Source organism: Lemur catta, chromosome 15 (genome assembly GCF_020740605.2).
Source record: "Lemur catta isolate mLemCat1 chromosome 15, mLemCat1.pri, whole genome shotgun sequence".
Classification (NCBI taxonomy): Eukaryota; Metazoa; Chordata; class Mammalia; order Primates; family Lemuridae; genus Lemur; species Lemur catta.
The window spans coordinates 39,801,389-39,817,392 of NC_059142.1; the positions used below are offsets into that span (position 1 = coordinate 39,801,389).

General features: G+C 46.3%; 1 protein-coding gene across 1 annotated transcript in view; it reads right to left on the reverse strand.

The window, feature by feature from the left end:
* Position 1: 1 nt before the first annotated feature.
* EZH1 (enhancer of zeste 1 polycomb repressive complex 2 subunit) overlaps positions 2-16,004 on the reverse strand; it is a 30,232-nt gene continuing 14,229 nt past the window's right edge. Inside the window, exons 7-20 of the mRNA XM_045526608.1 lie at positions 15,861-15,963; positions 15,212-15,375; positions 14,732-14,823; positions 11,133-11,313; positions 10,053-10,249; positions 8,604-8,695; positions 7,283-7,323; positions 6,670-6,795; positions 4,850-5,028; positions 4,245-4,340; positions 3,743-3,824; positions 3,137-3,217; positions 2,639-2,723; positions 2-2,359 (exon numbers count right to left, since the gene is read on the reverse strand). Coding sequence (XP_045382564.1) covers positions 2,299-2,359; positions 2,639-2,723; positions 3,137-3,217; positions 3,743-3,824; positions 4,245-4,340; positions 4,850-5,028; positions 6,670-6,795; positions 7,283-7,323; positions 8,604-8,695; positions 10,053-10,249; positions 11,133-11,313; positions 14,732-14,823; positions 15,212-15,375; positions 15,861-15,963 — 1,580 coding nt within the window. The 3' untranslated portion in view covers positions 2-2,298. The remainder of the gene's footprint in view (positions 2,360-2,638; positions 2,724-3,136; positions 3,218-3,742; positions 3,825-4,244; positions 4,341-4,849; positions 5,029-6,669; positions 6,796-7,282; positions 7,324-8,603; positions 8,696-10,052; positions 10,250-11,132; positions 11,314-14,731; positions 14,824-15,211; positions 15,376-15,860; positions 15,964-16,004) is intronic.

Consider the following 16,004-nt stretch of genomic DNA (forward strand, 5'->3'; position numbering starts at 1 on the left):
CTAAAATGGATTCTAACACTTTATTCAGATTAAGAGGTCACAAGCCACAGGACTTTAAAGTGCGTGAAATTCACTGGCAACAAAGCCGCACGTACACCAGCCTCCCCCAGGCCCCACCGCCTTGCTCCATCCATCACTACATGTGGGGGGAGGGGTTGAGACCCGTCATTAAAGGTGGTGGACAGCAGGGACAAAGGATGGGAATGCGGGAGGAACAGAAGGATTAGTGGTCTGAAACTGGGAAAAGGGGCTTGACTACAGTGATTCTGCTCACTGAGGGGAGCATGGGGGCAGTCCAGCAAAAAAAAAAAACCTTTCACCTATTCCTCCTCTCCAGCCCCTTGCATTTCAAACAGACCCAATCCTCCTCTTCATCTGTCTCTGGTTTCCCCCTGTGATTTATGAGTAATTCAGAGCCCACAGTCCAGCTTGAGGGTATCCCTGATACACACAATGAACACAAACCACAGCAGATGTAGATTTCAGAATCGTGCTGGGTGCTGGCCCAATCGGGAGGGAGGAGGCTTCTGTCAAGAGCTGGCTGGGCGGATGCTGGGTGCAGGGTGCACGTGTGCCCGCCAGCGTGGTGAGAGAGAGTATGTGTGTGTGTACAAATCCCTTAGAGGCAGCTGGGCCACAAGGAACCCAACTTCTTCTTTCATGAGACACCCAGTGGAGTGCAAGGAAGGAAGTGGTCAGAAGAGACCCGGGGAAGAGAGGCTCAGACTCCCCAGAAAGAAGAGAGAAGCCTGCTCCCTATTCTAATACTCCCCAGACTAGTCTGTACCTGCCAAAGTCCTTTCCACCAGCACAATGCTCCCTGTCCCCTGCCAGCTCAGCACCAGCCATTGACACACAGCAGCTCTTGCTGGCCCCACTCTTGTTAATTTCTTCTATGTCAAGCCAGTTCCTCCTGCCTCCCCTAGGACATGAGACAGAACTGGAGGAGAATCTTCCACCCCTTCTTTTTCCCCTTCCCTTGGGAGTGGGCTCTGGGCAGGGACCTCAGAGTCCTTAGTGCAAGTTCCACCCCAATCTATAGACTTTCTAAAAGAATGGTTAAAGTGCTTTGCTCTGCATGAATCCCAGAGAGAATGGCACCATGGACAGGAAAGGTGGTCTGCCTGCCTCTCATACTTCCAACAGTCTATACCAGTCTGCCCTGCACATGTGATGCCATCCTAAATGCGTGCAATTTAGCCCCTCACCCACCTCTAAACACATATTGCTAACTCCCCCTTTCCAAACAGCAGGTGCTACAGACAGGAAAGAAGATCACACCAACAACCTTTCCCCTTTCTAGTCCAGGCCTTGTGCCCACCTACCCCGAAGACATAAGCAACACTGGCCCTTGGGCCTAGCCTCTATGGGGAAAAGAAGGCCTCAAAACTACAAATCCAGCAAACCCAGGTGCTCACACCTTGCCAAACTCACACCTTGCCTGGGTGCTCACACCTTGCCAGGCACACCCCCTGACACTTCTTCAGTGGCAGCCTAATGCCTGCCTGCAACTAAGCCAGAGCTTTGGAAGGAGTTGGGGTGCTGGCACCTGCTCCCAGGAATCTAACAACACTTATCCATCTATCTCCAGAGCACACAGAGATGGCTTTCAAAAAGTCTCCTGGGCCCAGGCTCAGAAGTTTAACTACTGTCATCAGGCTGGTTCTCCTTCTCTGGCCATGGAAGGAGGCACATCGCTTTCCTTCTCCCAGCCTTGAACACCTGCACTCAGAACCCACACTCTTTCAGTGTGGACCCTGCCCCCAGGGAAGAGGTGGTTAGGTGACCCACCTCCCTCTGAGTTCAGTCTGTGCTGCCCACCAGGCTCCAGGAGCCACATTTCATTCAGTCTGTCCCCTCTAAGTCTTAGGACCATAGATATGTGCCTTACACCCCCAATTACATAAGGACCCTTGGTTGGGAAAGCTAGAATTACAGGCTAATGCTTGTTAGGAACTGCCTAAGTGGAGTCCTGAGGCCCACAGCCTGGGGAGCTGACACCAACTCAAGCCTAAGTCACCCACCCCAGCCTGTGCTCGCTTCCTCTGAGGCTGCAGATGCAGATGCAGTCTCCCACCCCTGCAACTCTCCCTGGGAGACCAAGCCCTAGCTGCCTGTCTCCCCTCTCACTGAGACAGTCTTGTGCCCACTGGACAAAGCTGAGGCCTCACTACAGAGGGCGCGGGCGGGGGGTTTCTTGGCGTGGGAGACACAGTGCAGGAGACTCGAGCAGCAGTGGTGTGAGCATGAAAGCCAAGACAGTGCTGCTACCATAAGCGCTGGTGCGGGCCCGGAGGGCTAAAACACATCGGTCTCCCTTTCGATCCCCACGTACTTGAGGGCATCAGCTTGGCTGTACCTGTCCCAGAGCAGGGAGGAGGAACCAGGTTACTCTCAAGGCTCTTGTGATTGAAAGGGGGGAGTCCCCTCCCGTTTCACTTCCCCTCCCGCCCCCGACAACCGTTTACAATGTTCCCACTTCTGAGGCAAGGCACCATCAGAAGAAACACACAGCCTTGACTGCCACAAGACCCACTCCTTCGTATATATTACGCACTATAAGCCCCTAAATCTATTCCAACAGCCACCCTTTCTGCCTCTAGGGCTACCTCCCGAGGACCAGTACTGGCTATGTTACCTGTAGTCAAAGAAGAGCTCTTCACCAGCTTGAATTGCCCTCTTGGCAAAGATCCCAATCCGGTGATCTCCGTTCACCATGACCACTGCAAATAGGATAAGCCCAAGGCTAGGTCAACTCCCAGTCAACAATCAGTAGGATTCTGGGCTGATTTTCTCCAAATTCCCAGTGAAAACATAAACCAAATGGAATTAACCGTAGTCAAGGAAGGTAGCTGCCTCTGTTATTTTAGATCTGTTATCTGTAACCTGGTTCCTCCTAGTGATACGGGCAAAGAATTATCTTTAAATCCTGTTTGTGGGAAAGTGTTCGTAATGTATTCAGTGAAAAAAAGCAGATTATAAAACCGAGAGAAAGAGGGGCCTAAAATTATACCAGGTATTAATCATGATTACTGTTGGGTAAAAAATAGTTATGAGAAAAGTTGAATAATGGATGGATATCATATAAATGCAACATCTATCCCCCGCCCCACCTCCCAGGTCGCTAGGAACCCACCTTTGGCATAACAGTTGGGATTTACTGAATGGTTTGCAAATCGAATTTTGTTTCCTTTCCGAGTAGCATCCACTACAAAATCTGTATAAAGTAAATCAAGGAAGACCATGAGCACAGGCGACGCCACAGCTTCTTTAGCCTGAATTTAGAATCAATGAAACAGTAGCAGAAACAATTTAGTCCAATGGGAATGATGAAGCCCAGTGTCCTAACAGGAGCTGGGGAAACCATGTGGCCTAAGAGTTCAGCCTCATGTGGGAGCACTCCTGTGGGTCCTTGCCTCTTTGTTTGAATTACGGATTTTCTCTTCTCATCTGCTCGGTAGGGAGGTTTTTTTTTTTTATTTTTATTTCATCATCTTTGCCTTTGTCCACCTTGTTGAGGGTAGGGAGATTTCTGAGGTGTAAGAGCTCCTATTACAAATACAATTCGGAAATGGAGGTTCTCCCAAAGCAAGTGAACTGTGGTCCGTGGGATCTCTGAATGCGATCTCGCCTCCTTGCTCTATGCACCTCTTGGAAGATTCAGAGCTGATCTGAACCTGGGTTATGGCAAAGGCAATTTGGTATAAAGACCACCTTGGGACAAGACAAAGAGACTCCATACCATTGTTGAGGTTGAAGAGAAAGCTGGACATGTATTTGTCATAGACCTTTCCTCGTCGATCGGCCTCATCCTGAGAGATGAGCTGGAGAGACAGGCAAGGAACAAACAGGGGGCATCAGGTTGCCTGCTCAGCTCAGGGTACCCTGCCGCCAGGAAGAGCTGGGAGGGGCAGTGTCATACACGGGTGCTTATTGAGCACCACGATGAGAATCGTAAGAGAGCTCGTTATGTTGTTCTAATCCACACCCAGGCTGACCAGTATTTCGGCTGAAGAGAGCTGCCACCCCACTCCCTCGTGTGGTCGGAGTTGCTGAAGAGTTGAAGAATAGTGGTTTGTTTCAGGACTGCAAAGAGTTCTGTGGGATTCCCCCCACCCCCGAGGCCACATGAGAACTCAGCTGAGTTATTTAGAGATGAATTCAAACAAGCCTGGCCCACAGAAAATCAGAGTTTCTTATCAGTATCTCCCCAGTAAGAATGTGGCCAAACCTATAGCACTTACCTCACCACAATATTCAGAAATGAATTCGTTCTTCTGCACAGACTCCTTAATGAAGGTGCCCCATCCGGCCACATCTGAGGGGGCCAGCAGCAGGTGCTGGGGAAGAGGGAGCCAAGCCTCAGGCTACAGGGCGTATGTGAGTGAGGGGTGTGTGTGCTGATGTGCACATGTGTGTGCTGGGGGGCAGGGTGGAAAGAACCAGCAACTATTAAGAGGATCTGAAAGCAGACAAAGGTCTAAGCCATTCTGTTCTGGGGGGAGGAACAAACGAAACAGGGAGGTGGTGAAAGGAAACAGGACACTTCTTCCTCTACCCTGGGGAGCTCCTGGACCTGAGGTTATGTGAATCCACTGCTATGTGTGGGGTGAGAATAGACAATTACAACGGCGGCCATCCACTTCTCTGCTCCTTTTAGTCCGGCCAGCTCAAGGAGCCACTTTTCTAATCCCTCACTGGGATAAAAAACTTTATTAATTCAGTAAATATGTGGCTTTATCAAGCACTCTCACAAACCCTCTAAGGAACCAGTGGAAAGAGGATGCTTGGGGCTATTCTTTCTTTTCCACTCTGTTATCTGGTGCAGGGTCCTGAGAAAAGGCCTCACCTTCTTGAGGCCACGCTGGATGCTGCAGTTTTTACAGGAAACCACCTTGCAGTCCCAGTGCTCTGAGGCCCCACAGGTGAGACACAGGTCGGGGTCACACTCTCGCACTGCCAGATAGCACGGACATTGCTTGGTATTGCACTGTGTCTTACAGCGACAGCCAGGAAAACGATTCTGGCCTGGGGGGGAAGACAGGTGAGGTTAAGAAGAGAAGCAGGCAGACACTGGGGCTCAGGGTCGACTCAAGGGACGGCAAAGAAATAAACGTTACATGTTCAAGGATGTTTTGGCAAAATAGGAGAGAAGATCCCTTCCCAACAATCAAATACTCAGGTTTTTTCCAGAGAAAATGGAGTGCCTCCCAACATTCATGCCTGTAAGTCAAAAACGCAGGTACGCTTGCTATTGTGAATAATGCTGCAAAAAGAAGAAAAAAGAAAAAAAAAAAGCAGGTATGGGCTGTGCACAGTGGCTCACACTTGTAATCCTAGCACTTTGGGAGGCTGAGGTGGGAGGATGGCTTCAGGCCAGGAGTTTGATACCAGCCTGAGCAAGAGCGAGACTCCATCTCTGCAAAAATTAGAAAAATTAGTCAGGCATGGTAGCATGTGCCTGTGGTCCCAGCTATTCAGGAGTCTGAGGCAGGAGGATCATTTGAGCCCAGGAGTTTGAGGCTACACTGAGCTATGATGATTCCACTGCACTCTAGCCTCAGCAACAGAGTGAGACGACCCTGTCTCAAAAAAAAAAAAAAAAAAAAAAGAAAGAAAAAGAAAAAAATCATGTGTGTCTCCTAGATATTCCCCAACAATGCTTTCCCTCCCCCTAAGGTAGAAAGTACCCCAGAGAAAATGAAATCTGTGCTTTTCACTGTAAATGCTCACCTTCAAAACAAGTATCATTTTGAGAACAGAACGTATCTGTTCTATGCCATCCTCCTCCTCTTCCTCTACCCGCTGTCCTCCCCAGCACAAGCACCTTTCTGCTGTGGCTAAGATCGATATCTGCTAAGGGTGAGGAGGTATTTCCAGCACAACTGCCTGGGCACCAAGTTCTGCACACTCCGGAGGCTTCCCTCAAGCTACTTAGCCTTGAGTGGGAAAGGGCATGGGGGCCAGGGGTATAAGAAGTGAAAGAGAGCATCTTTAGCCTCTGCTGACATCCAGGCCCCTGTCTCCTACCTGATGTTAAAACTCTAGCTATTAAGTGAAAACAGACATACACAGACTGTCAACTGAAAAATATTTGAATCAAAACAAATTTTTTTTTGTTCTGAGACAGGGTCTCACATTGTTGCCTGGACATGAGGGTAGTGGCATGATCATAGCTCACTATAACTCTCAACTCCTAGGCTCAAGCGACCCTCCCACTTCAGCTTCCTGAGTACCTGGGACTACAGATGCACGCCACCATGTCTGGCTAATTTTTAATTTTTTTGTAGAGATGGGGTCTTGCTATGTTGCCCAGGCTGGTCTCAAACTCCTGGCCTCAAGTGATCTTCCCACCTAGGCCTCCCAAAGCACTGGGATTATAGGCATCTGGCCCCCAGATTCCCATGTTTCTTAACTCTCCTCTGGAAGGCAAAGTTGGGAAAGCAACTAATTCCTGTATAATTGCTTTTAGAATCATGAACCTGAGAGTTTTCTAAAAATGACTTTTCCATATCTTAAGCACCTTGTTTTGTCTGGAGAATGCCTAAAAGACAGCAAAGAGAGTATCAGAAAGCCCATAAGCACCAAAGGGCACAGGAGTGGGGGAAAGCTGGGGTACACCAAGGCTGACTGTTTTGGTAGAATACAGGGGAAACGTAGCATGCTTACAGTCTGGGTTGCACTGGCAGAACTTCTCACAGAAATTCTGAGTCATGATGCAGGGGCAGGTGCTGTCGCAGGGGCGGTCTGGGTGGTCACAGGGTTGGTAGTTGTATACTTGTGTGGAAGAGTTATCTAAGAGAGAGAAGAACAGAGCAGGACACCGCTGCAACCCTGCTCCCCAGCTGCCCTCCCCGCCCCAAGTGTCCAATCACCCTGATTCAAAGGAGACTTGTTCTAACCATCACCTTGGACACACCTTTAGCACTTGAAGTGAGAAGATATCACAGATAACAGGTGTTTATAGACAGGGTGATCTGTTTTGTGGGGAGGGTGTGGAGGTGGTCTAGGACAACAGAGCAGACATTCTAAACATTAAATGAGGTCTGGAACCTAGCAAATGTCACACTAGGAAAGTCAGAGACCACAAGGCCAGAACGCTACATCTTAAGAGTCTTCTCAGCTGCAGTGAGAAGCTGAGCTGTTCTCAGCTGCTGCAGAGAAATGTGCAATGTGCGGAAGCGGTGCAGGGTCAGCAAGTGCAGCCACAGGTGGGGTAGGGTGAGGGACACAGGGTGAGGCCTCACACTGAACTGCTGAAGAATGCCCTGGTGGCACCTACCTTTCTTCAGCTGAATTTTCCTGCAGTGTGCAGCCCACAACCTGAAAATGAGAGAAAGGATGGGTCTGGGTCCTGGCCCTTGGGAGCTCTGCAGATGCAGACAAATGACAACATGACTTACTCTGAGGGACTGTGGTTTGATGATGAGGATAGGGGGACTATCTCCCAAATTCCTCAACAGGAGGCCCCTACTTTGGCACACGGAAGCTAGAGTCCATTCTAAATCCCACTGGCCTATGCTACAAGATTTAAACTTAAACACAATCCCCTCCCAAACAAACATAAAATGATAAAATATAAAATACAGAAACAAAACAAAGCCCAACCCTATGTGTCTATTATAATGCTATTGTTTTTCTCTCCCTCTCCCCGCTGTGGAGGTGGAGATGTGGGGGAATTTCAAGATGGGGAGGTGGGAGGGCCTTTCAGGAATCTTCTCTGAGTGAAAGAACTGAAAGGGAGGAGCCACAGGAACCTCCCCCTGGGTCTAGAACTGGAGTAAGCTCCTTCCTTGGATGGGTGATAGTCATTAGGGAACAGAGCTAGGCAGAGTGCCAATTTTTTTTTTTTTTGGAGACAGTGTCTTGCTCTTTTGCCCTGGCTAGAGTGCCATGGCATCAGTCTAGCTCACAGCAACCTCAAACTCCTGGGCTTAAGCAATCCTTCTGCCTCAGCCTCCCGAGTAGCTGGGACTATAGGCATGTGCCACCATGCTCGGCTAATTTTTTTCCATATATATTTTCAGCTGTCCAGATCATTTCTTTCTATTTTTAGTAGAGTTGGGATCTTGCTCTTGCTCAGGCTGGTCTCAAACTCCTGACCTTGAGCAATCCTCCCGCCTCAGCCTCCCAGAGTGCTAGGATTACAGGCATGAGCCACCATGCCTAGCCAGAGTGCCAATTTTTTTAAAAAACTCCCAACCTAAGTAAAGGCTAGCAAGAAGACAGTGCTATTATACAACTTAGAAAAACAATACAAGTGCCAAAACACAAAGAAAAGGACTCTGGTCAGAGTTGAGACATGGGTAAGGTGGTAACTAACCACCCAACAAGGAAAAACGCCTTCAGGCTGGAGCCATGAGGCAGCTCACGTCCTACTGGCCAGGAGCTTCAGTGGAAAATGGAAAACCAGACAGTTAGTTCATAGTCCACTGCATCTGGGGACAGGGGAAGGGATGGCACAGGCACCCAGGGAGCACCAAGAAGGGCGGCCCTCTGCTGTGTGATGCCAAACTGGTACACAGCCTTGTGCAGGGGCTGCAGAGGGAGGCAGATGGAAAGTCCCAGGGGAGGTCAGCACAGGGAACAGCCTTTGTCCTTGCCTGTGCTTTCTTTTCTTCTTCTGCGAGGGGTTCATGAGCTCATCTGTTGGCAGTTTCAGAATAAGTGATTCTTTGACTGCAAACTGAAAGACCTGGAAGAGAAATCCAACAGGGCCTGTCACTACTTCTTGAGCGAGGTGGTGAGGTAAGTGGCCTTGCCAGGTGCTGGGCTGGGAGGGGTTCTGGAGAGTTCACAGGCAGCCGACTGAGCATTTCCTCAGTCAGGGAGAGACAGAGAGCCATCGTGAAGTTAATTCGTAGTCATTCATCCTGACTCAGAAAGGAAGCAGTGCTGAGCGAAGTAATACCTTCCCTGGTCAGCAGCTACTGTTCCTTCTACCAAGCCACGGGTAGAAGAGTGGGCTGATTCTTACCTACAGTATCCGCCCTATTTTAGGAAGGGCAACTTGTGTAACTAAGGCACAACAGGAACGGTTCCACTGGGCCAAACACTAGCTCCCTCTGCTGGTGCAAAGATGTCAGTGCCCTGATGGTTTCAGTAGGGCGGCATTTCGGGAAGGCCCGTTCCCCATGTTTCTTCTCTGACAGCTCTCACTTTTAGCTTTTCCTTTTTCTTGTTGGCTACAGGCCCTCTCGGGATTCCGTGATAACTATAAATCTTCTCAGGAAAGTACACTTACTCAAGAATATTTCTGGCATACAATTCCATACACTTTAGGTTGAGAACCTGTGCCTGAGGGAAACAGGTGTGAGCTCCAAAAAGAAAGCAAAGGGCGCTTCAACTCACAGTTCTATTCATTGTTCTAAGGAAAGGAGGCTTGAAGAAGAGACCACAGAGACTCCTCCAGAAGTCAGGGAGCCGAGTGAGCATGGCTCAAGCGCTGGGGCTCTTTTCATATTGGACAGATGGGTCCCCATACCTGCCTCCCTGCCTGCTCTTCAGTCTGTCTCCTCCCTGCAGCCTCTGCCTGCCTCCAGAGCATCAGTGGCTGCTGTCAACTGTTTCTAGTAATGCTATGAGGGAGAAGGGCAAGGTCTAGGCCCAGCTATTGGGTTGGTAACTGGAGAACCAGTGATAGAAAACGCGGAGAGTAAAGCACCCGAGGAGGGAGTAGCAGCTGCATAAGCAGGAATGTGCGAGCTAAGAGAGTCTGCAGGAAGACCGGGGAGTCCCTTCTAGGAAAGGGCCACACATTTAGAAAGGAGGCAGGAACCAAAAAAAGAAGCTAAAAAAGTGTAGGATCATCCAGAAGAGATCAGAAGAGAGAAGTAGGAATTCCACGAAGAGAGCAGGCCCCATGCATTATGAAAACCTGCATTTACAGAAGGGCCCATGAACTCACTCTGTGGCCCAGAGCACAAGCTCATCAGAGACTGAACTTAGGACAGCTTCTCCCCAGACATTCAGCCCTACAAGATGGCAAAGGGTTAGACAGAGCAACAGATGAAAAGAGGGCCCAAGTTTGTTCTGCCACTTTCAGACAGTACCTGCTTGCATGTCTTAGTCCCCAGAAGCCTGGCTATTGAACAAAAGTTGTTGAAGTAGGTGCCATGGAAGACTCGGAAAAGAGATTCTTCAGCCCCAGTCCATTCCACGGGTTCCGAGGGTGCCTCTACTACACAGAGCTGAGGTGGGGCTGGACTAGACTTCTGTTTTGTGGGTGTCTGACAGCGAGAGTTAGCCTCTAAGAGGGGAAAACATAATAGAAACAGAAGAGGGTAGAATGCGGTTGTCATTAGTATTTTGTCACAAATTCAGAAGTACATCATTCTACTTTTTAAAAGGCAGAATAGGCTGGTCTAATGGGAGTGGGTTATCAGAACTTATTAACATCAGTGTCACTAAAGTTGGTATACAACCCCCGACTGCTAAATCTGACTGGTTAAAAAATAAATAAAAATTTAGGCCAGGCTAGGTGGCTCATGCCTGTAATCCTAGCTCTCTGGGAGGCCAGGGTGGGAGGATCACTTGAGGCCAGGAGTTTGAGACCAGTCTGAGAAACAGTGAGACTTCATCTCATATTTAAAAAAAAAAAATTTTTTTTAAAGAAGAAAAACAATTTAAAAAAGTAAATAAATAAGGCAGAATAGTTAGGAACAAAAATATTCCTTGTCTCCACAAGTGAACTTGTGGAAAGAATTCACAGGATTTTTTGTTGTTGTTTTTGTGGGTTTTTTTGCTTTTTTGGGGGGGAGTGTTTTCTTTTTTGTCACCCAGGCTACACTGGAATGGCATCATCAGAGCTCACTGTAGCCTCAAATTTCCTGGGTTCAAGGGATCTTCCTGCCTCAACCTCCCAAGTAGCTGGAAGTATAAGCGCATACCTCTATACCCAGCTAACTTTTGTATTTTTTGTAGAGATGAGGTCTCACTCTTGCTCAGGCTGGTCTTGAACTTCCGGCCTCAAGAGATCCTCTTGCCTCAGCCTCCCAAAGTGCTAGGATTATAGGCATGAGCCACCAAGCCCAGCCAGCATTAATAGTTTTAAAAAGGTAGTAATGTTAAGTGTCAGGGTTTGCCAGAGTCCTTGCATGGAAAGAAAAATCTTCATTTTCTGTTCACTGTACCTGAAGAACTGGATGCCCAGTCATTGCCTGTGTCCCTGTCACTGTCTCCTTCTTTAGTCTCAGCCACAGCAGAGGCTGAAGTGTTGGAGCAGGAAGCACTGACCACATGGTGTCTTCTCCGGCGACGACCAGAGCATTTGGAGCGGGGGTTGTGAAGCATGGCATACTCCTTTGCTCCTTCCTACAGTGGACACATTACAGACAGGACTAGGAGCAGGCCCACAGCCACCACACCAATCCCATCAGCACAAACCTTCATCTTCCTCAACATCTGCACTAACGTGCAAAGATGGGCTTTTTTGTTGTTGTTCTGTACCATATAAGAGTGGCCATGTACTAATGAGAGCACTGCTTAACACACATCCTAAAACTTACCAACGTACACCCTTTCACAAAAGAGTTGTCCTGTAATCTTAAAAAAGATATAACCTGTGCATCTATGTGTCTTCAATTTTCCAGTAAGTTGTATCTAAAATTCATTTGCATGCTAGCCGTTTAGTATTTGAGACCACGTTTTCCTGAAGATGAGGAAAGGAGGTTCAGAGAAGGGACAAGTCCACCTTGAGAGTATACAGCTAATAGTTCCAGAGGGAGCACAGGAATCGAGGGCTCTTTGCCCCCAGGCCACTTCTCTTTCCATTCTATCACACTGCCTCTGTTTCAAAAATAAAATGTGCAATCCTTGGATGTGTACAAAATTACTACTTAATTTTGAAAATTCCTCCCAAATCTGAAGAAGAATACTGTTTCATTATTATAGCTATGCTTTTTTTTTTTTTACATCAAATAACTATCACTCAGCTTAATCACCAATATCTTCTCACCAGACTTGGTTCCCAAAGACTTCTAGCTGTCTCTGAAAACTAAATCTATTTGTAAAAAATATGGGTTTACCATCACTAAGGATATTCAGAATAATATACTATAGGGCCTACAAGAAATTCCAAAAGAGAAGTTTTGAAATTAATTGAATCTGACATTATGTGCTGATGCTACAGCATAAAATAAAATAGTACCGTTTATAAAGTAGTCTTACCTAAAACATTTAACATAAATAAAATCAAGCCTCCACAGCTAATAGGTTATGGGAAATAGAGGATAGAGAAACAAGTTGAATGACACCATGAGAAAACAACAGACGGATCTAGAACATGGGTCATCCTATGAGACAACCAGCTTGGAACTTTTAAAAAGGAAAGGGCTGGGCGCGGTGGCTCACTCCTGTAATCCTAGCACTCTGGGAGGCCGAGGCGGGCGGATTGTTTAAGCTTGGGAGTTCGAGACCAGCCTGAGCAAGAGCAAGACCCCGTCTCTACTAAACATAGAAAGAAATTATACGGACAGCTAAAAATATATATAGAAAAATTAGCCGGGCATGCTGGCACATGCCTATAGTCCTAGCTACTCGGGAGGCTGAGGCAGTAGGATTGTTTGAGCCCAGGAGTCTGAGGTTGCTGTGAGCTAGGCTGACACCACGGCACTCTAGCCTGGGCAACAGAGTGAGACTCTGTCTCAAAAAAAAAAAAGGAAAAAAAAAAGTGATGGAATTATTTGAGATTTAAAAAGAGTAAAAAGACATAATAACAAAATATGTCTAACTGGATGATCCTGGTTTAAAAAAAATAACAAAAAACACAGCCAGGTGCAGTAGCTCACACCTGTAATCCTAGCACTTTGGGAGGCCAAGGTGAGAGGACTACTTGAGGCCCAGAGTTCGAGAACAGCATGAGCACCATCGTGAGACCCCATCTCTATAAAAAAATTAAAGAATTAGCTGGCCATGGTGGCCGTGTCTGTAGTCTCAGCTACTCAGGAGACTGAGGCAGGAAGATCACTTGAGCCCAGGAGTTTGAGGTTGCAGTGAGCTATGGTGATGCCACAGCACTCTAGCCCAGTGGCAAAGTGAGACTTTGTCTCAATAAAACAAAAAACAAGAAACAAACCAAAACACAAAAACAGCTATTTTTGGAACAGCTGAAAAGAATTAAATATAGAATGGATAGTAGAGGATATTAGAAAATTCTTGTTTATTTTCTTAGGTGCAATAATGTGGTTATGTAATAGAGCGTCTTTACTTTTAGGAGATGCATGCTGAAATATCTAGCAAATAAACATCACAATGTCTGCAACTTACTTCCAAGTGGCTCAGCAAAAGATACACATACACAAATATATGGATAAAACAAATATGGGAAAACACGTTATGAAATCCAGGAAGGAGTTATCTTTCAACTTCTCTGCATGATTGAAAATATTCTTAATAAACAGTTGGGAAAAATAGTCCAGCACTACATTTAAATACATACTCCTATCTAAAAAGCAATAAAAGAAAAACTGTGCATATATATCTCTGTTATATACACACACATTTTGAGCACTGGCAGCGTCACTGTAATACATGCACAGGGTCCCAGCATGACTACTGTGAGGAGAATGCCCTTCTGACATATAAATGCTGGCATGTTGACGTAACATGGTGTAATCAAAAAAAGTATGGAGTAATTAGAAAAGCATGGACTATGGAGTTAGCCCAGGGCTTGAATTTCACTGTTGCCACACTACTGACTTATTAAGAAACTTTGGGTAAGACAAGGTATGCTAAGGGCCTGGCATGGCACTTGGCATATAGGAAGGAGTCAATACATGTTAGGGAAAAAATCAATTGGATAAAGTCTGTTTATTCTATTTATTCTTTTTCTATTATCATATGGCCCATTTTCCAGATGTGTACCCAACAGCACTCTACCACCTTTCCTTCTAAAGATGGTTCCAAAAGTAATTGGCTGTATAATCTAATTTTAATCAGTGTCAGAAATTTTATCAAGGTGTTTTATTCTTTACCTAGGCTCATCTGATTGTGCAGAAAGCCCAACCATGTCTTTGGCTAGTCCAACTGACCTAGTACCTTCTAGCTCTCCATATACTGCCTTCTCAAAGGTATTCAGGACCATTTATGCTGCCACATAAGGTCTGTCCATCAGGGAAGGGTCCATCTGGTTGACTACCATAAGATAGCAGCATCTTCATGTGCTATTACTCCTTTCATGGTTATATCAGCAGTAGTCCCCAACCTTTTTGGCACCAGGGACCATTTTCTTGGAAGACAATTTTTCACAGACCAGGGAGCAGGGGGATGGTTTCAGGATGATTCAAGTGCATTACATTTACTCTGCACTTTATTTCTATTATTATTACATTTTACTATATAATAATTATACAACTCACCATAGGTTGGGGACCCCAGTTATATGCATTTAATGGAAGGCAGCAAAGAAAAGAGTACGTACCCCCCAACACACACATACTCTGCTCCAAGTCTAACAATACGGTTTCAGACTGTGAAATCTAAGCAGATGATATTTAGAGGAGGAAAGCCTTTAATACTCTTCAAATTACACTCCATCAGACTAACTTCACAGTCCTACTGTGTCTGGGGAGCTCCTTAAGAGCAGAAGCCATGTTTTATTTGGGCTTTATGACCTCTGGAATACTATGCACTGGCTCACTTGGTTTGTGTTCCCAGGGGCAGAAAGCCCAAGGACCATTTCCTGCTCAATTTTCGACAAAGTTCACAATGCCAGAACAGCTTAAGAACGTACCAGCAAAAGGAAGCAGTCTGTGCCACATGGTTCTGGTTCAATCTTGATTTCTTTGTTCTTACGTTTATAAACATTAGGGGTGGCATGAAAAGCTGGAAAACAAAAACTGTCCTGTTTCCAACAGTCTATTCACTTGACAGGATGGGGAGGAACAAAATTGAATTAGGGAGCTACTGCAGGAGATAGAATTCAATATAAATAGCTACCATCAAGGTACACAAAATGTAGTCATTTCTGACATTGACACAATCCTTTCAAAGCTAGGAGGTACTGAGAGACAGTTATGTTGCTGGTTACTCTGTCCCTATCATGCAAAGCATGTTGTACTATAACTGAACAAATGAAAATAGAACTGGCCCTTTGTAAAACCATCATCAGATCAGAAGCCAGGAACTCTTATTTGATAAATTAGAACAAAGAGTAGGAAATGGAGGCTGGGAATGGAAAAGAGAGCATTCCAAACAGAGTAGCCCCACTCACGGTGAAGGAAGCAGTCGTATTTAAAGCAGCGCCGGCAAAAAAGTGTGTGGAAGGAGTGCAGAGACTGCTCCCGCTGCACAGACTTGGCATTGGGGCCATCGATGTTGGGCGTGCACTGAGGGGGAAGTGCATTGGGGTCTGACATCTCTGTTAGCTCTCGATACCTATTTAAGAAAAGAGAGGTAAAAGTTCCTCCAAAGGAATTTCTCCACTGAGGAACTACAGTTTGGGTACTGACAGTCATCCAGGTACAGTTGGCCAAGCAAGGGAGGACGGCTTTTTTTAATGGGTCTGGTTGATGAAGGAATGGTGTATAACTAAATGGTACATCATTGTATTAATAATTATACTGGGCTGGGCATATGTCAGAAGGTAAGGGGAGGGAAAGATTTGATAGGCATGGCGCTGGAGTAACTCTCCAGAAGAATGGCAGAGTAAAAGTTCTCTGCTCGGACTTACTCAAAAGCCAGTATACGATGACCCTTAATATAGCAAGGGACATTCAGATGTCAGCTAGTAAGCAAGAAATAATCAAGCTGCAGGCAAATCATAATGCACTTACCATAAACAAGGCTTTTTACTAACCAAAACATAGGCTTGAATAAAAGTTTTGTCCAAGTATTCTGTATATGGGCACAACTTTCCCTACCTCTCCTTCATGTCATCTGGGACACCATTCTCAGGGAACATAGAGGCAATTGCACTGAAGATCATGTCATTTGGGAACTGTTTCTTGGAACTTTTTTTGTTGCCTGAATTGGAAATTGCAAAAAAAAAAAACCAAAAAAACAAA